At 53.1% G+C, this 17,788-nt stretch overlaps 7 protein-coding genes across 7 annotated transcripts; 2 read left to right on the forward strand and 5 right to left on the reverse strand.

Moving 5' to 3' along the window:
• Positions 1–335: 335 nt before the first annotated feature.
• On the reverse strand, positions 336–3,017 carry BO88DRAFT_486127 (uncharacterized protein; the record flags this gene model as incomplete). Its single annotated transcript, XM_025712395.1, has 2 exons — positions 336–2,885; positions 2,970–3,017. 2 exons carry the CDS (start codon positions 3,015–3,017, stop codon positions 588–590), a joined length of 2,346 nt encoding a protein of 781 aa, XP_025565424.1. The 3' UTR covers positions 336–587.
• Positions 3,018–3,216: 199 nt separating this feature from the next.
• Positions 3,217–4,718, reverse strand: BO88DRAFT_402980 (putative erythromycin esterase). The gene has a single exon (XM_025706244.1). It carries the CDS (start codon positions 4,642–4,644, stop codon positions 3,304–3,306), a length of 1,341 nt encoding a protein of 446 aa, XP_025565425.1. The 5' UTR covers positions 4,645–4,718; the 3' UTR covers positions 3,217–3,303.
• A 314-nt stretch (positions 4,719–5,032) lies between these two features.
• On the forward strand, positions 5,033–6,336 carry BO88DRAFT_412803 (uncharacterized protein; the record flags this gene model as incomplete). Its single annotated transcript, XM_025708101.1, has 3 exons — positions 5,033–5,887; positions 5,992–6,217; positions 6,275–6,336. 3 exons carry the CDS (start codon positions 5,033–5,035, stop codon positions 6,334–6,336), a joined length of 1,143 nt encoding a protein of 380 aa, XP_025565426.1.
• BO88DRAFT_402981 (putative inositol phospholipid biosynthesis protein Scs3) lies at positions 6,321–7,535 on the reverse strand. The gene has a single exon (XM_025706245.1). It carries the CDS (start codon positions 7,406–7,408, stop codon positions 6,536–6,538), a length of 873 nt encoding a protein of 290 aa, XP_025565427.1. The 5' UTR covers positions 7,409–7,535; the 3' UTR covers positions 6,321–6,535.
• Positions 7,536–7,771: 236 nt separating this feature from the next.
• BO88DRAFT_451315 (beta-glucosidase) lies at positions 7,772–10,705 on the reverse strand (the record flags this gene model as incomplete). Its single annotated transcript, XM_025710624.1, has 7 exons — positions 7,772–8,005; positions 8,056–8,914; positions 8,972–10,163; positions 10,215–10,267; positions 10,321–10,365; positions 10,414–10,556; positions 10,649–10,705. The coding sequence occupies 7 exons, from the start codon at positions 10,703–10,705 to the stop codon at positions 7,772–7,774; spliced, it is 2,583 nt and encodes an 860-aa protein (XP_025565428.1).
• A 4,044-nt stretch (positions 10,706–14,749) lies between these two features.
• On the forward strand, positions 14,750–16,027 carry BO88DRAFT_486132 (arsenic resistance protein; the record flags this gene model as incomplete). Its single annotated transcript, XM_025712396.1, has 4 exons — positions 14,750–14,981; positions 15,046–15,188; positions 15,237–15,323; positions 15,371–16,027. The coding sequence occupies 4 exons, from the start codon at positions 14,750–14,752 to the stop codon at positions 16,025–16,027; spliced, it is 1,119 nt and encodes a 372-aa protein (XP_025565429.1).
• Positions 15,946–17,008, reverse strand: BO88DRAFT_237301 (bZIP transcription factor). The gene is made up of 2 exons (XM_025702105.1): positions 16,076–17,008; positions 15,946–16,022 (listed from the first exon to the last, which is right to left on the reverse strand). Exon 1 carries the CDS (start codon positions 16,834–16,836, stop codon positions 16,078–16,080), a length of 759 nt encoding a protein of 252 aa, XP_025565430.1. The 5' UTR covers positions 16,837–17,008; the 3' UTR covers positions 15,946–16,022; positions 16,076–16,077.
• Positions 17,009–17,788: the final 780 nt, after the last annotated feature.

The following is a 17,788-nucleotide window of genomic DNA, read 5'->3' on the forward strand; positions in this document are numbered from 1 at the left end:
AGGTGAAGATTTGCAAGTCTCCGAGAATTATGGAGGAGACGAGAGGAAGAAAAGAGGAGGGTGTAGTCCACTGGATCACCTGATTCAACTGTCAGATAGGCTGCTTCTAGCATAGTATCCACACCTCACTAGACATGCGATGTGTCAGTATCAGCGATGCCTTGCACTGGTACAGCCTCAGCCTGTATCTTATGCGTTGCTCCCCAAGTGCCTCATATGCACGCAGTGTTATCAAAACCTTCTTTTTGAATCTACACCCGATAACAACAACAGGACCTAAGGCTAAAACAAGCTGCTGAACTACTGATACCATCTACTTCATTCGTGTACTTGAGGGAATAGCTCATTAACAAGTAATATGATACAGTCTCAATCTCTGTATTCACCAATCAATCAGATCATGAACGCCTTGCATACCGGATGCATCCCAGCGCCTACAATTTCACAAGAATCAAAGTCCCGCAGACACCAAGCCAGACCACTAAATACACGGCAGCCGCCAAAGAAAAGAAGCATCACAAGAAATGTCGCAGTAAGTACCATGCGTCCAACGCTCAAAAATGCAATCAATGTTAGTCTCATTCAATTTAGGCACGGTTCTTCGGCTGCGCCAGCATGTTCAAGCGGCTGACGCTCAACACGCCCCGGTTGCGTGCGCGCACACTGGCCGGAGTGCTGATGCGCGGAGTGCTCATGCGGCTGGTCGTGGCCGATCGGAGGGGAGTGTGCGAGCGAGGCTTGGTGGGGCTGGGAGTCGCGGCTTTGGTTGGGCTAGGGGCCGCAGCCTTGCGGGCACTCAGAATGGGCGCCTTGATCGGAGAGGGCGAGGTCATCTTCATTCGTTTAGCACTGCGCGCGTCCGCGGCTGTGTCGACAGGCGGCACATTCTCGGTGTCGGTCTCATCCTCGAGGGCAGCGCGGTTTCTCTTCTTCTGGCCGATGCCGTGAGGGACACCCGCGACCTCAGGGAGATCATTAGACTTGGTGTCTTCACCAGTCTCACGGGTCCTCTTCTTGTGGCCGATTCCGTGCGGCACGCCTGCAACCTCAGGCAGAGGATTGGCATGGACATCTGACGGGCGGACATGGCGGATGGTAGGGGTTGTCGCTTGGGCGGGAGACTTGGCGCTGACCCTGTTCTGCTCCGGAGTCAACACCGGCAGTGTGGGATAGACAACGTCGGAAATGGTCCGCGATGGACTGGCAACCGGAACCTTCGATGGAGACGGTGAGAACATAACCTCCTCATGGCGGGCCTTCACACTAGGAGTGAACTCTACGCGTTTCTTTGGCGACGGCGTCTGTGCAGGCTCCTCGGTTGTGCCTCGCGATCCGAACAGCAGGTTCGGGGTAAAGTCTGGAGCCGCCACATGGGTGCCCGCGGCAATCTTAGCAGGATCCTTGGAGAACAAAGGCTGGTGGCGGCGGAGGATCGACTTCAGGTTACCCAAAGTGGGCAAGTTGCTCTTCAGCCGAGGGTTGAACTCTGTCTGAGGCGTGCGCGGCACATCGGCCGGCTTCGCAGCTGGAGACCGGACGAGCGACGGAATCATCGAGGTGCGGGGCGGCTTTGCGGTGACGGACGAAGCACGCGCCGCAGAGGACCGCGTCGGGGTCATCAACGAGCTGCGCACTGTAGATCTGGGCCGGGGTTGCACAGGCTTGGGAGGGCTGGCTGCAGTGGGACGACGCGTCGATGCATCATCGGCCGTGTCGTGCTTGACGCGTTTGTTGCTAGCAGGGGCAGCAAGGGCAGGTGAAGGACGTGCAATCTTGGATGGCGATGGCGAGTTGCGGTCCGAATCGTCCAAACGCGCCTTGGAGTTGGTTCTCTTCAATGTCTTGACCACTGGCTGGAAGCGTCCCCGGGTGGCACGGAAAGCCGACGCGTGGCCAGCAATGGAGTCCATCTTCTTGAATTCGGCCATGTGCACGTCGCTGAAGCGGCTGGCCTTGCCCTTGGGCTGCACAATCTTCCGGTCCGCTGCCTCGGCGCGGTTCTGGCCGGGCTCCAGGGTCATCTGAGCTTTGATCTTGGCTGCATCCTCGCGCACGGTTTCCATGAGCTTTTTGGCATCGTCACTGAGCTGCGAGTCGCAGGAGAACTTAAACTCGAACGCGGGTGTGCCGTAGTAAGGAGCGGGTGAGGCCTTGGCTTTGGTAGGGGTGTTGTCGGCGAGGGTGTCCTTGATCACCTTGCCTTCGGCATCCTTCTTGATGGGCTTGAAGCCCAGGATCAGACCGGAGTCTGCCTGTTTGGTGGTGCTCTGGCGGACCTTGCTGGGGTGCATTTCTTGGTGGGACGGACGCACGAGGGTGCTGGAGGGAGTTCTGGTGGGTGTGCTTTTGTGGACGGGCGTGCTTCTGTGGACGGGTGTGTTCTTTTGGACTGGCGTATTTCTGTTGACAGGCGTGCCCTTGAGAGTTGGGATAGATTTCTTAGGAGTCGATAGCTTGGAAGCAGGTTCAGGAATAGCCTTGGTAGTAGGTTTCTTTTCAGTCTCAGCAGCAGCGGGTTCAGCCATAGCCTTGGGAGTAGGCTCCTTTTCAGTCTCAGCAACGGCAGGTTCAGTCGCATCCGTCTTGGACTGAGACTCAGCGATCGCCGGAGTCACCTCAGCAACAGGCTCTTTAGCTTCAACCTTGGACTTTCTCTTAGACGCGGTCTCAGTCTTGGTCTTCTTCCGCGACCGCTGCACGGGGGCATCCTTAGCAGCATCAGCTGGCTCCTCGTGCTCCACGACGGGAGGCAATCTCTCCGGCTGTTTGCCGAGACGAGCCATGGTTGTGTCGATTTCGGACGTGTTCTCGGAGTTGTTGTGATTGTTCGTGTCGCAGGGGGCGTTGTTGTTAGTGACGACGGGGTCGGCAGGGGCCTCAGGCTCCTTAAGGTCGAGTCAGTGAATGTCATGCAAGGGCGCGAGCAGCCCATCGGAATGGAGGCTGAGTGGGATGGGTGGTGTGCTCACCTCGGTGGCCTGGCGGCTGCGCAGGCGGGCGGACCGTCGAACCGCCATTGTGGTAGTCAATGTGTATCGGGTGACGTTGGAATTGGGTATCGAGATGTCGAAGAATCGGCTTGTGTGGGGGGATGGATCATGAATTAAATGAATGCAGGGCGAAGGCGAGATTCAAGAATAAACAAACACCCGCAGGCGGTGAGCTGACGTCAGGGCTTAGCTAAGCGTGTTGTGCTGTGCATGAGCTAGTTATCACATTGACTATATCGTCCATCATCATTAATTTGAAACACTATCTACTTTTACTCCTTACAGTCCATTCTACCATTACTTACAGTCTACTCTACAATCCAAATGGATACGTCTCCTCCGTACCCATCGCCGTCCGCGGCTGCACCCGCTCCAACGGCTTGACAGCCTCGGTGCTATCAAACCAGACATACGCATCGAACTGGTTCTGCAGATCAGCCTGCGAGTAATGCGACATGCGCTCAGTATCAGGCCGATAAATGACGCCAATAAATCTCTCCAACCGCTGATCCTCCGCCGCCATCAAGCTCCTCAACTCCGGACTCATCCTCGTCGGCCTCAAATCCAACAAGAAGCTCTCAATGCCCGTCTGATGTGCCAACCACTCCCAACTATCCGGTCTCGACGGCTTGACCTTCATAATCTCCATATCTTCATCCCACTCATGCGCAGCCGCCACAGTCCCGGTATGTGTCCCACAGCCGATCAGCGCAACCTTATCCCGACCGAACTGCTCGCGACACAGCTGTCCGATATTCACCTCATTGCGCCGACTGCCCATGCTCGTGTATCGCGCATCCCCACAATGCGAATTATGCGCCCACACCACGGCCTTACTGCCGGGGGGCTTGTGACGAAGGATGCGCCGTAGCGTATCCACCATGTGTGTATCACGTAGAGTCCATGACGACGCAGAGCTATAATACATCGCCTTGTAGTATCTCTCTGCGTCACGCACTAGATACGCATTCTGCTGACTACTATGCGACTCTTCGCCATTATGCGGATCCTCCTCCGCATACTGCAGTCGCTTTCGCAGCAGGTCGCGCAGCATGTCCACAACGCCCTTCTCGCAGTCTGCCAAGCCGCGCAACGACGCGAGTCCGTATGCCGTTGGATCATCCACCCACGGTTGCAAACAGCCATAGCGACGACGCGCCAGTTTTCCTGCCTCTGGGTCCAGACGGTCGAGATAATCTACGACGGCGCGGATGGATGCCCCCATGCTGTACAGATCAAGACCGTAGAATCCGGCCTTCTGGTGATCAGGTAGATTGGCGTTGTGGTCGCGCATCCACTCGACTAGGTCTTGCATTTCGCGATTGCGCCACATCCAAGTTGGAAATCGCTGAAAGGGCTCGTCCTTGTCATTGGTGAGATGGGCTTGAGGGCCGGGGCGTTGGCGCACATAGCGGTCGATGGCTTCAGCGTCAGGCCAGTCGGCTTCGACGGCGACGGTGGTGAAGCCGTGGTGCTCGATGAGACGCTTTGTGATTTCGGCGCGGGCGGCGTAGAACTCGGAGGTGCCGTGGCTGCCGTCGCCGAGGAGGACGACGCGGTAGTTGGCGAAGCTGTCGAAGTGGGAGGCGAAGTTGGGGTCGTGGATGGGAGGGAGGGGACGGGCGGCGGTGGAGAGGAGGTTTTGGAGGGACATATTCTTCTTTCTTTTGGATAGGAATTTGAACATAGATTATACCAGTACGGTATGTATGATACTGTGGTTAGTCCATGATGGTTGTAGTTGATAAGTATCGGGATGTACGAGACTGCGGTATAATAGATGTGATTAGGGTTAGATGAGATCACCTCCCGCTCATGATGACTTCACTGCATAGACATCAAGCATACAATAACTGAGCTCTTCTGCCGAACAAGCCAATTCATTCCATGCTAGTTTCAGTATATACTCCAACTCTGATTTGACCTGAACAGCTCTTACTAGTCTCCCCCTTTCCATGCCACTATACTACCATACATCCAACCCCATCTACACCCACACCCACCCATACTACCCTCACCACCATCCCATCTATACAACAACCATGCCCCCTCCAACCCCCACCCCCCAAACCCTCTCCCTCTTCCTCCGCGCCCAAACAACCCTCTACGGCCCCTCCATAACCACCACCCCCAACCCCCAAACCTGGACCCCACCCCCCTCCTCCGGGGGCCACCTCGGCCGGTACCTCTGGACGGACGCCATCGGAGTCCTAAACTTCCTGACCCTACACCGTATCCACCCTAATCCCCCCAGCAAAAACCACTTCCTAACGCTCGCCTCCCAACTCATCACCTCCGTGCACAACACGCTCGGTCGAACGCGCGATCCTCCCCACGCGCCCCTCCCCGGCGCATCCCCATCCCACCCGCTCGCCGGCGGCCTACGCATCGGCAAACCCTCCGCGACAGGCCACGACTGCGACGGCCAATACCACCATTACCTGACGCTGTGGATGTTCGCGCTGAACCGGATGAGCGTGGCGAGCGGCGAGGGGAAGTGGAATAAGCTGGCGGTGGAGTTGGGAAGGGCGATACATCCGCATTTCTTCATCAGGGGGGTGGATGGGAGGAGGTTGGATAGGATGGTGTGGAAATTGGATACGGAGTTGAGGAGGGTGCTTGTGGGGAGTGAGGGGAATTTGGACCCTGTTGATGGGTTTGTGGTTTTTAGGGTGGTTAGGGCTTATGAGTTGGCCTATGGCGGTGGAGATGGGGGGATGGGGGAAGGAGTGTTGGAGGAGGAGATTGAGGACTATAGGAGGGTGATGAGACGGAAGGGGAGACAGAGGGTTAGTGATGATTTGTTGGATTTGGGGATGGGGTTGTGGACGGCGCATCTTGTTGAGGGGGAGGAGGAGGAGTGGGCCGGGGAGTTGTTGGGGAGGGGAGTTGAGAGGGTTTGTATGTTCATTCCCCCCTGGGTCTACATCTTTGCTGGTGTGGAACTGACTGACTTGGGATGTGTGTAGATGATCTGTTTGAGATTAAGCACTATCTACAGCGTGATCCGCGGTATCGGTTGGCGTTCAGGGAGTTCGGTGCCGCGATGGGTATTAAGTGTGTTGCGGAACAGCTGGCCGAGAAGGATACTGCAGTTGATTTGAAGGTGTATGCGGATCAGATTGTGGATTTCTGGGCCCCGTATATGGCTGGGGAGGAGGAGGATGATATTGAGGATTTGAGACCCATTACGCAGGTAATGTATGCGGCGGCGTTGATTCCGGGAGGTGAGTTTATAATACCAGTTCTCTTGAGAGCTAGTTATTGGGCTAATTGGTACGTAGCTTTCTGTCGCGGCTTCTTCGACAATGAGCCTGTTGTACCGCCGGTGCTTAATGTGTATTAAGGTAAGAAATGTATTCATCGTGTACTATACTCTACACCATCTATCATGCCATAATCATATCATGTATACTCAAACACCCGGCAAGCCTACCACATTCCTCCACGGCAAGACCCGTCGAGGCAAGATGTAGATCGTATAAACTGTGCCGAGGGCAATCAACAGCCCCGTCAACTGCAACCATTAGCATCGTCATCATCACTCACCCAGTCAGATCGTAACATACCTTCTCAAACCACGTATGGAACCAAATCCCCGTCATCAACAACATCCACCACCCCAACCCAGCAACCGCCCAAGCAAACCTGCCAGACCATACCCTCACGACATCCACCTCCTCACTGACCTTCTTCTCCGCCTCCCCATTCCCATTCCCATTCCCATTCGCACTTCCCTTCCCCCAACCCTGACTCCCCCCGACCAACTCAAACACAACCAACGACGTCGCCAACACCAACAAAAACACATGTCCACTAACATCATGACCACCCCTCCACGCTCCACCCGCATGTTTACACGCCGCAGCCGTCAACAGCGTCTTGACATCCGCCGCGGCGGGCTCGTTCTCCGCCAGCGGCACCGCCCGCTCACACTTCCCGCCCGTCAGCACAAAGCTGCGGTCAATAATCGGCGGGCCGAAGAACCATTGCGTCGTGAGATACCATACTGTCGTGGCGAGGGCGTAGCGGAGGACGGCCTGGCCAGTGCGTCGGGCGCGGTGGCTAGCGGCGAGGGTGTAGGCGGGCTGGGAGAGCAGGATGAAAGCGAGAGCGGCGGTGGTCCACAGCCAGCCGACTTTGACGAAGTATAGATTGAAGATGTTGTCTTTGCGGGCGAAGTAGTTGACGGGCCGCGGCGGAGGAAAGGAGAGGTTGAGGTCTGACGCGATGGACGGGGCTAGGGGCTCAACGTGGGGGTGGAGGGTGCTGGAGCCGTCGTCGCGTGTGCCTTGTGCGGTGGGAGAGAGCACGGAGAAGAGTGAGCCCACGATTAGGGTCGCTGGGTAGATGAGGAGCGCTGTTATGGGTGGTTGGAAGGGTCGTATCGCTGGGGTTGGAGGGTCGGGCGAGGGCATGGTTGTTCGTCTGTTCAGGCTGGTGTAGTTATGTCGTTGTTGTGGTGTATATACTGAGTAGAAGTAGGGTATTATAGTAAATGGCTGTTGTAGAGGTAATGGGCAATGGTTGTTGGCTTAAGCGGAGGAAGAAGGCTGAAGAGGAAAAGAAGAAAGACTGGCGAAGTCGGCAGCGGATGACGTCGCTTGGTTTCCGCCCCAACTAGCGCCACTCTTCCTACCATGTGTCGGCATCGCTTGTATCATGATCTACACACTACTACGCAATACTCATTCTACATCTACATCTACAGTGGTCTTGTTGTTGGCATAAATCATTAATTCATATACCACGGCCATCATGGTATGCCATTTAAGAACTAATTAGTGAACAGTAGGCAGAGACGCCCGGAGCGGCAGCTTCCGCGAGGAGCTTCCGACAAACACCATCTTGGGATACGACGTAATCTCCCAGTCCTGCTTCTCAACATTCCAGTTTGCAAGGTCACGGCGCGTCAGAGTCGTGTTCCACTTCGTCTCCTCCGACGGCTGCAGCGTGATGCGGTCGAATTGACGCAGCACGATCTTCGGCTCGTTGGGACCGCCAAGCGAAACATACTGCGACTGATTAGCTTTGTTCAACCTCGTTTGGTTCTTTTGTTACTTACCAGTTGAGGAACTTCATCACCAGCAACCTTGCCGGTGTTCTTGATGGTCACTGACACGCGGATAAGCTCGTCGTAAAGGCGAGGGTTGCCGCCAGGACCGCCACCAGCAGGCAGGATCGGTTGCGCAGAGCCATCGGTGGCTCCCTCGGGAAGATAGTCCGAGGAGTCCTGTCCGTAGCTAGCATCTCCAGAAGATGCCTCGAGATCGGTACCGTTGAGCCAGGGGTAGATGAACTTGGTGATTCTCTGCAGTCCGTCGGGGTAGAGGTAATCCGACGCATTTCCAACCTCACCAAAAGTTGGCGCTGCCTCAGTCTCACCCGAAGCAGGCTCGTACGCAGGGGCGCTCAGAACCTGCACCTCAAGGTTCGAGTAGTTAAAAGTGGTGTAGCTCAGACCATAGCCGAACTCGTAGATCGGGGTCTCGTTGCGCTTGTCGAATCCGCGGTAGTCAATGAAGACGCCCTCGACGAAGTCTTCCTGGGGGGCTCCGTTGCCGTTGTTGGGCTCGGTGACCAAGTAATCTTGGTAGGCCTCACGAGTCTTGCCCCAGGTAAAGGGCGACTTGGCACCGGGGTTGACACGGCCATAGAGGACGTCGGCAAGAGAGTTGCCAGACTCCTGACCGGGCAGACCGCCCCAGAGAATAGCGGTAACATTGGGGTTGTCGTACCATTCGTTAACCAAGACTGGGCCGACAGAGTGAATGACAACAATGGTGTTGTTGCAGTTGCTAGCAGCCGCCTTGATCACATTATCGCCGTTCCTCCACAGGGTCAGGTTCCTACGGTCACCCAGGTTTCCGTCGACATTGATGTAACCCTCGCCAGAGTCGGCGTTGACAAAGACAAGAGAGACACTAGCATGTTGTCAACATCCATTGCACAAGAAAGAAAAGAGTTGGAGATCTTCCTACCTGGCGGTCTTAGCAAGCGCCTCAATCTGATCGATAGCCCAGTTATCGGTGGCGGTGAATACACCATTCTTGTTCTTAAGCACCTCGTTTGAGATGGCCTGCTCGGGGGTCACCAGGTATGGGAAGTTGGCAGTACCACTTCCCCAGCCCATCGCCAATGTTCCATTGTCGCATCCACGGTCACTGCAGCCGTTGGCACCATAAGGGTTGGAGCCCGCATCTTCTCCGATAAGCGCGACCAGGCGCTCCTTGCCAGTCAAGGGCAGAGCGCCGTCGTTCTTAAGGAGCACCGTGCTGTCCGCTCCAATGCGGCGGATCAGTTCGCTGTGGTTGCGTTGCACGTTCACGTACTGGTTGACCTTCTCGTACGGCCCCTCCGACACATAGTAGTACTTGTAGCCGTATTCATCTCTAGTCCATGAGCTGAAGTTGGGAGGAGTCCACAGACGGTCACGGCCGACCTTGTAGTAGGCGGCCATGATGCGGACAGCCATGTCATCAACACGCCATTGGGGCACCGTTCCGTTGAGCACGCTAATGGTCAAGTTTGTACCCCAGTAAGACGTACCACTGTCGTAGTCGACGTCTCCTGGCATAGACATATCCAATCCTGCCAAAGCACCACTCACACCAGCATGGTGAGCTGCCCAATCACTCATAACAAAGCCCTGGAAACCCAGCTCAGCCTTGAGCAGCTTGTTCAGGGTGTAGCTGTTCTGGCAGCCATAGCTGTTGTTGATCTGGTTGTAGGAGCACATCACAGCGCCAGCACCCGCACGGATGGCATCCGCGAAGGGCCAGAGGTACAGCTCGTGCATAGTCTTGTCGTCGAGGTTCGCGCTTCCACTCTCGGAAATATTAAATCCATAACCTTGGGCTTCAGGCGCCTGACGGAAATGCTCTTGCTCGTAGGCAATGTAGTGCTTAGCCGTCGCAACCACACCAGCATCTTGGATACCCTTGATGGTCTCTGCAAAGAGCACACCACTTAGGGCCGGGTCGGGGGAGAAGCCCTCCCAATTACGGCCACCGTCAGGACTTCTACCGAGAGGGCCGGCAGCTGGACCCAATTGGACATCGGCACCCTTGTCACTAAATTCCTGGCCCATAGCCTTGCCGCGAAGGTATGCCAGATTCTTGTCCCAGGTTGCAGCCACGTTCATACCGGCAGGGAAAGCAGAGTTGTAGTCGGCTGCGCCGCGTCAGTAAGAGCATCAAAGCCTAACAACAGCAGATGGCTTACAGTCGCGAACGCCCAGAGGGCTATCCTGTAAACACATTCCCGGAACTCCCAATCTGTCATCATTAATCAATGAATGCCCCTGTCTCGACAATATTTTCTAACCTACCGGGGAACACCGCCAGTCTGACCAACACATAGTTCCAATTCCCATCTAGAAGTTGTTAGCCGGAGCATACGCATTGCGCCATGTAAACCCTACCCAGTTCCTGTGGTCAGATTGACCTTTTCATCCAATGTCATTTGCGAGACAATATCAACAGCGCGCTGGTATGCCTGTGCCCAGTCGCCCTGGCCATTGGCCCAAGGGGATGGGTAATATGGTGGGGAGTAAGCCAATTCATCCTATGAATAAACCATTATCAGCGATGATGAAACAAACAAGTGAATCTAATTGAGCACAATTGCAATTCACAGGACAAAGTAACGGCACGTACAGCGCTGGCCAGCGAGACGGCAGTCAGAGCCACCGCCTCGATCAAAGTGAACCTCATGTTGGCAAGGTTGCCCAAAGGGGGAGCAAAACAAACCAGGTGAGCAACCGTGCAACACCTGTCCGAGGGAAAGACTGGAGGTTTAGGGAGGACAGAAACGAAAACAGCGAGAGAAAGGGGAGCTGGGCCATATTAAATAGTTTGAGCGCCACAAAGTGACCGTCCGCCACGGCATGCGAATTGAGGAACCCAACGATGATGTATGCCAGTGCAGCTGTCTCCGCAAAGCTACCCACTCATGCAATTCACAGTCCCGCATGCAGTGTCAAAGAGAGACACGCTAAGCATGGGCGATGGATGTTTGGTCCGGTATGCTGATCGACGTGGGATGTCCCGATTGGGAGACTGGGTGGAACAAGCCAGTAGACCGGCCCTGGAGGAGTCGGAAATTAGGCAAGCAAGGCACTGTCGGAGAAGCTGGAAGGAGCTCGAGCGATGATGCATTCGGGCCGGCAGAGCCATGTACAAACTCTACATCGGTTGGCAAAAGAGGTCGGAGGGTCAGGTGAGGGTTAGTTGACCGGGGTAAGGATTATTCCCAGCCTATAGACCAGCACAACATGGGGAACGGCGACCGTGGTCTAGGACTGGAACAAGTCTGGAGCCCCGCTTCCTTTGACCATTTTTAGTGCAATAATGACCAAGCTGGAGATGGTCTTGGAGTCTGGGAAAATACGAAAAGCTGGGGGGAGAAGGAAGCCATTCGGGGAAGGGGATTTAGTTTAGTTCACTAGTTTGGCCAGGGGTCGCCCCGGTAATTACGTTACACAATACCTCGTCCAGTCCCTGCAGCTGTGGGTAAACCGGCATCATTACCTGCACCATCCAGGTTTACGTCAATACCACCCACCATAGTTAACTATTAACTAACTCATAGAAGCATGATATTTTGCCTTTCTCAACTACTTCCTTGTTGATGTATGTCTGATTTGGAAGGTGTATCAGATCAGCTTTTTACATTCTTCACTGAGACACCAGTCTAGCAGTTTATCTCCATGCAAGTCTAGCTCATTCCCGCCAACACTCGAGCCAAACAATACTCCCTCCAGAGCGAATCCCGAGTGGCCCAGCGCATTTTAGCCTCTACTTACTCGGCGTGAATACCTATGGCGCATGGGGAAATTGAGCATGAAGCAGAGTGAGTTTTTCCGCGCTGTCGTCATTGGAGGAATTCAGTCCTCAACAGGTACTACTTCGTACTAAGTTACTACTAGCCAGAGTCCCATGGATCCGTGCCGTCAAGTCTATTGTTGGTCCGAATCTGGCTGGGCGTCTTACCGTCACTCTTGTGTGTGTATCCAGTATCCACCGTGTAATCCCGTCTTCTTCCACTCATCACCCCAGCATTCCCCGCATTTCCCTTCACTATCCCAGCAGCTTCCCAGCGGTCAGACCGATGGCACAACCAGAGTACATCATAAACCCAGTTAGTTAAACAGGTGCCTGGCGACATGTCAGACAAGCAGATACCGCCAAGCGCGGTCTCTGAGCACAACAAATGTCATCGTACCGACATGGCTCCAATGCACCTTACGTCGACCCAACGGCCTCCCGCAAGGGTCAGCCCATACTTACCACTTTCTAAACAATGCAGTCCTCCCTTTGGAATCTCTAAATTTCGGTCAACAGTTGAAGGGATGCTCCACTTTGGGAGGTGAAGAGATGAGGTAATCAACTCCTTCTTCCTACAGCACGGATGGGATCCCGTAGGAAGAAGAACGGGACGTCTTCACTACCAGCGATGTTCCGGGCGTCACTCTTGACTCCGACTATCCTCGGTGTCGCCTAAACACAAACGTCGCTCATCATTTATCCAGGTTAGCGGTTAGCCTGGGGGGAAGAAATTACCCCACTTTCGGCTAAGGTGCTGCTGACGGTGGACGGTGATGGGGCGCCACTGCAAAATAATAGTGGCCTTGTCAGAGTACTCTCTGAAGATGAGAAATTGCTTGCATGACTGTGGATGTGTTATCCAAGTCCTAGTTAGGACATCCACTGCTCGTACGCAGTGAGTTCTCGGACAAAGTCCGGACTGTTGATCGTCCACGCATCGCCGGTAGAGCGGACATTGCCGACCACATGGCACTCTAATGATCTTAAACCATAACGCTTGACCGGGTTACAAGAAAGGCGTCGTTTTCGTAGAATTTTCTCGGAGGGTGGCTGCTCTCGGTCAGGTGCCGCATGCGCTCATGCAGAGACAGGCCATTCGGGGTTAGTTGAAGATGTGGGGAATTTCTCCGTGGGGTAGATTGCATGATCGAAGATGGGTTCTAATCTTCGACTCTGAATTGCCGGCTACTCCGGTTGCGGCCCCCTCTGAGCCCGACGTGCATTACTATTTGCCTATCGCTTGTCTTGCCTAGTTTTCTGAGGTCAATCCTGATCTGTCCAGGCGTCATCTGCCAAGATTTGGCTGGCTTCGACTCGAGCCTCCTACCCCCGCACTATCCGCGCTCCTGGTCTCACACACCCAAAGTAACAAGCAACGGCATCTTTCCGCCTGACATCCTGTTTGCTGCTAGGCATGCCGATATTCGAAAATCACTTGACGCCGAAAGCCTCGAGACGGGAAGTAAATCAGCTACATCGACCCGAAAGCCCCGAGCCAGGTATCCGACGTCTACGGGAGAAGCAGAAAATCGCACCTGTATCACTGATATAGAGCCGGCTCAGGTAAAGGGTCCCAGCCACTAAAAGCTTACAAGCCGCACAACTTTTCCGTACATGCATTGGAAATGAAGCCAGGGCTATTCTCCAACTGCATACTAAACAAGCAAAGCCCGGCAGAAGGTACTCATTAAACGGTGCATTAGATACCCGAGTTACCCTTCGCAATTTCAACCCTTCCCCGTGTGGGGTGTATCCCGGAACTGGGGCCTCCACCTCCAGCCACAACCGCGACAAACCCGGGGACATGTAGCAGCACTCACCAAGGCTCATTGACGGATGAACCCGAACGGCATCCACATTGAGCCTGTCTTCCTGCCGATGATTACCCGTACGACAGGCAGGTGGTATGTCCGGTAGAATAATTCCAGTGTTCTCGTATCCTACAATTATAAGCAGTTCTATAGGGTATCCACCATAGAATACCAACGGACGGCATCATGTACTGTACTCCGGATATTCATCGGCGATTTAGACATTTAGTAGAGGGGTCCGAGCAAACTGCACTAGGCAATCAGAATATGAATCTGGGGGTGGTGTTAAATCTCGCCTAGAGAAAGTATACTATACTTACTAATGCAAAAGATATCTGGATTAATGTCTGCCTTGTCGGAAAGGAAAATAACACACACACAAGATCAATTGCTTTCTTTGTCTCTTCCCTGTCAACTATGACGTTACCTTGCATGTATCCATGCCTATAACTTTCCCCATTCTCCACGGCGCGGTGCTCAGCCCTTCTACTTTACACTACGTAGCAATTTGATTAGATACTGCGCTTCGGATCATCGGATCGGTTGTACCCGCATCTTATACAGTTTTATTATTACCTCTTTCTCTTTCTGGGGGTTTACTTTCCTTTCTCTCTCCTGCATTTCATTCCCAACGTGTGTGGTTTATACTGCTGCTAATTGGATAGGAGAAGGGATAATGTATTATCATTTAGTGGGAGTAGACGAGACATTTTATCAATCAAGTCACTACTAACTCGCTTCAGACAATTTTAGAACTCCTGTGACCTGGTCTACAGTGTGTACTTGCTATGGTTGGTTTCGAGCACGGGTTTTTGCTTCGATAGTACCCGGGTAGTATTCTTTCGAGGGGGTTGTTTTGGGGAAATTTGGAAGAATATATGATGCTGTGCTCTGGTATATTTCAAATCACTCAATTCTTATTGTTCGATGCCCTACATCAATATACTTCTTCATGCCTTGGGCTCTTATATCACGTGACATACAGTATGTCACTGCTCGATTCTGATTGGTTGCTCGACTTGGCGTCCCGATGTATGGCATCAAAAAGCATGGCCTATGGAATGCTCTCTCATTCTACGCCTGAGCAATCAATTATATTATCAAAGGTGTACTTCGCACTATGGCGCCCGAAGAGAAGGACCATCCCGATGTAGAGGCGTGCAGTGAGAGTCAACATGACCATTTCGAAGAAGGCCCATCGTCTGCTTTCCAGCAATTGGCTATACTGGATCGCTTCCTTGCGGTCTGGATCTTCCTCGCCATGGCGGTTGGTATTATTCTGGGAAACTTCGTTCCGAATACGAGCAAAGCGCTAGAGAGGGGGAAGTTTGTGGGTGTTTCTGTGCCTATTGGTACGTTGTTGTCCATTTATTGATTTAATTGAATATGGAAGAGTGCATGCCAACAGCATCCTAGCTATCGGTCTCTTGGTCATGATGTATCCCATCTTGTGTAAAGTGAGGTTCGAAACGCTGCATCGGTCATTTCGGGAGAAGGGACTTTGGGTGCAGGTGGGCTTCAGTATCGTCGTCAATTGGATTATAGCTCCGCTGTTCATGGTAGGTCCATGTCACACATTGTGGGCGATACTGGGCTAATTGGGATAGCTTGGTCTGGCCTGGGCGTTTCTTCCCGACGAGAGGGGCCTTCGAGAAGGCCTCATTCTTGTCGGTATTGCTCGATGCATTGCCATGGTATGACACTCCTGCCTGGAAGCAGTGCAACAAGCTGACGTGCATAGGTCCTCGTCTGGACAGGACTAGCAGGAGGTGATGGGGAATACTGCGCAATTCTAGTCGCCATAAATTCGATCTTGCAAATGGTCCTATTCGCACCTCTCGCAATCTTTTTCATTCGCGTCATTGGCGGAGCGGACCACGGTCTAACAATCGACTATTCGCTGGCTGCAAAAAGCGTCGGCGTATTCCTTGGTATCCCCCTGGGAGCAGCCATCGTCACCCGTTTCTCCCTTAGGTTCCTGATCAGCAGAGAGTGGTACGATAAGCATTTCTTGAAATGGATCAGCCCGCTGTCCCTAATCGGCCTGCTGTTCACCATCTTGGTTCTATTTGCGTCGCAGGGCCGACATGTGGTCCACCAGATCGTATCTGTTATCCGAGTAGCAGCGCCTCTGGTGGTCTACTTTGCTGTCATTTTTGGTGTCACTCTTGCCGTAACACGGCGCTGCGGTTTCGGATACAGATTGTCTTGCACGCAGAGTTTCACTGCTGCCAGTAATAACTTTGAGCTCGCTATCGCAGTCGCGATAGCAACATTTGGCGTGGATAGTGACCAGGCTTTGGCAGCAACAGTTGGACCTCTCATTGAGGTCCCCGTGCTTCTGGGATTAGTATATGTGGTCAAGTGGGTTGCAAAAAGACAAAAGTGGGCTCCTTAATCGTCTTGATGAGCCCGTATTAGTACCACCACAAAAAAATAGACATACTATCAGCTGTTGCTTATTTCATCCAAGACCTGAAACAGTATATGGTTCTGTACTCTGCATCCCTCCTCTGTAGTGAGTCCTTTGGAGAAACCGGCCCAGAGTTTCCTGCGGATCTCTGACAGCTCCACTCCACGTGTATTGTACTGGTCAATCAATTCATCTGCAATGGCACAAAGTGTGGTATTCAAAACATCACCATTGCTCGGCCATGACTCCACGGCTTCCCCGGGGCCACAACCACAGACGGATCGGTCTCGGACGGGCACTTCAATGTCCGAGGCCCCTTGCACAATATCCGAACAAGGCTTTGTAAAACGATCACGGCTTTGTCCTGGACTAAAGAGGCCTGGCTCAATTGATTGTAGTGCACTGGTAGCAGCATTTCTCGCCTTTGGTATACAGGCTGGACTGTCTTGTGACTGGCATTGTGCTTCAGTCGAACGAAGCTTCGGAATGGCTACCTTCTCAGTCAAGGCTGGATCATCAATTTGCAGATACTGTTCTAATAACTCCGACGTCAAGCCCGAGCGAGTCAGAAGATATCTCAACTTTCTGTTCTCCGCCTCAAGCTTCTGCACGGCCATTCTATGTTCCACATCCCGGTGGCGTGCTTGTTCTTGCAAAGCAGCCAACTTCTTTTCCAACTCGCGGGTGTGCTGTTGTTTCCTCGCGCGACTATTCCGCTGATTTTCTCGGATGCGAGCAAGTCTATCGAGATCCTTTACAGACAAGTTAGTAACTTGTGTACATCGCATAGGCATGCTTGGTGAGCTTCAACCTTTTGGTGCTTCTTTGGGTCCATCTCTTACCGGGTGACGATATGGTCAGTGCTCACCCGACGTGATCTTCCCCGCGAACTGGCAATTCGAAACGACTATAACGTAACTGTATGCTGCCCAAAAGAGTGGGCTTTTGTGGAGAAAGCTAGCACTGGCTCTGAGGACTTCGGCGTATCTTCTGCGCTCTCTGGTTTTATGGCAAACCGTAGTCGCTTCGGGGCATCTTGCCCAACTGGGATATATGGAGCGAAGGATAACCGGAACGATCGAGGCAGATTGATGGATTCTCATCTATGACAAGACATTCTCGGTGGGACTGTAGAAGGCATGATTGGGCATATCTATGGACTGTTTCCAATGCTTGGTGAGTGGATTCTGTCTCGGCCCAAGCTCCATTGAAGCCATAAGCACTTTATTTGGTGCAACGGTCAGATTAGGGGACAATAACACCCACGACGACCCACCGGTTCGTGAAACAAAAAGGACCAGGTGTCCGCTAAGATGAAGATCATGGCTAGGCTATTGGTTCTAGACTTTCAGATTCTGCTGCAGAGCGACGTCCAAGCGGAAGGTTTACTACTGTGTGCCTGTTAAGTACACTACGACACTATATCATGTTACAAAGCAGAACATATTGTTTTGTAGAGATCAAAGCTTGTCTTCACTCTATTGAGCTCATTTCTAATAGTGAAATGTCTAGGATCGCCTGACTAGCGAGCAATGCCACTACGTGTTTGTTTAGAGGTCAGCGCAGCAAGAGATAGCTATCTCGGCTAAACGTAAAGAGCCAGGCGGCGGAGAGTATATCCCCCTTCCCTTCCGCGCACCGCTGCAATTCCCACGAGTGGGGAGATCTTCAATCTCCCGGATCTATTTTCAACGAAGATTAGATATATCCGAGCTGTCTAGGGTCCAGTCCAGATCGGGTCATGGA

The sequence above is a fragment of the Aspergillus vadensis genome (assembly GCF_003184925.1).
Source record: "Aspergillus vadensis CBS 113365 unplaced genomic scaffold BO88scaffold_5, whole genome shotgun sequence".
Classification (NCBI taxonomy): Eukaryota; Fungi; Ascomycota; class Eurotiomycetes; order Eurotiales; family Aspergillaceae; genus Aspergillus; species Aspergillus vadensis.

What these genes read in the sequence shown, in the direction of transcription:
- BO88DRAFT_237301 (XM_025702105.1), bottom strand. Translation starts at nt 16,836, where the DNA reads ATGCCTATGCGATGTACACAAGTTACTAACTTGTCTGTAAAGGATCTC.
- BO88DRAFT_402980 (XM_025706244.1), bottom strand. Translation starts at nt 4,644, where the DNA reads ATGTCCCTCCAAAACCTCCTCTCCACCGCCGCCCGTCCCCTCCCTCCC.
- BO88DRAFT_402981 (XM_025706245.1), bottom strand. Translation starts at nt 7,408, where the DNA reads ATGCCCTCGCCCGACCCTCCAACCCCAGCGATACGACCCTTCCAACCA.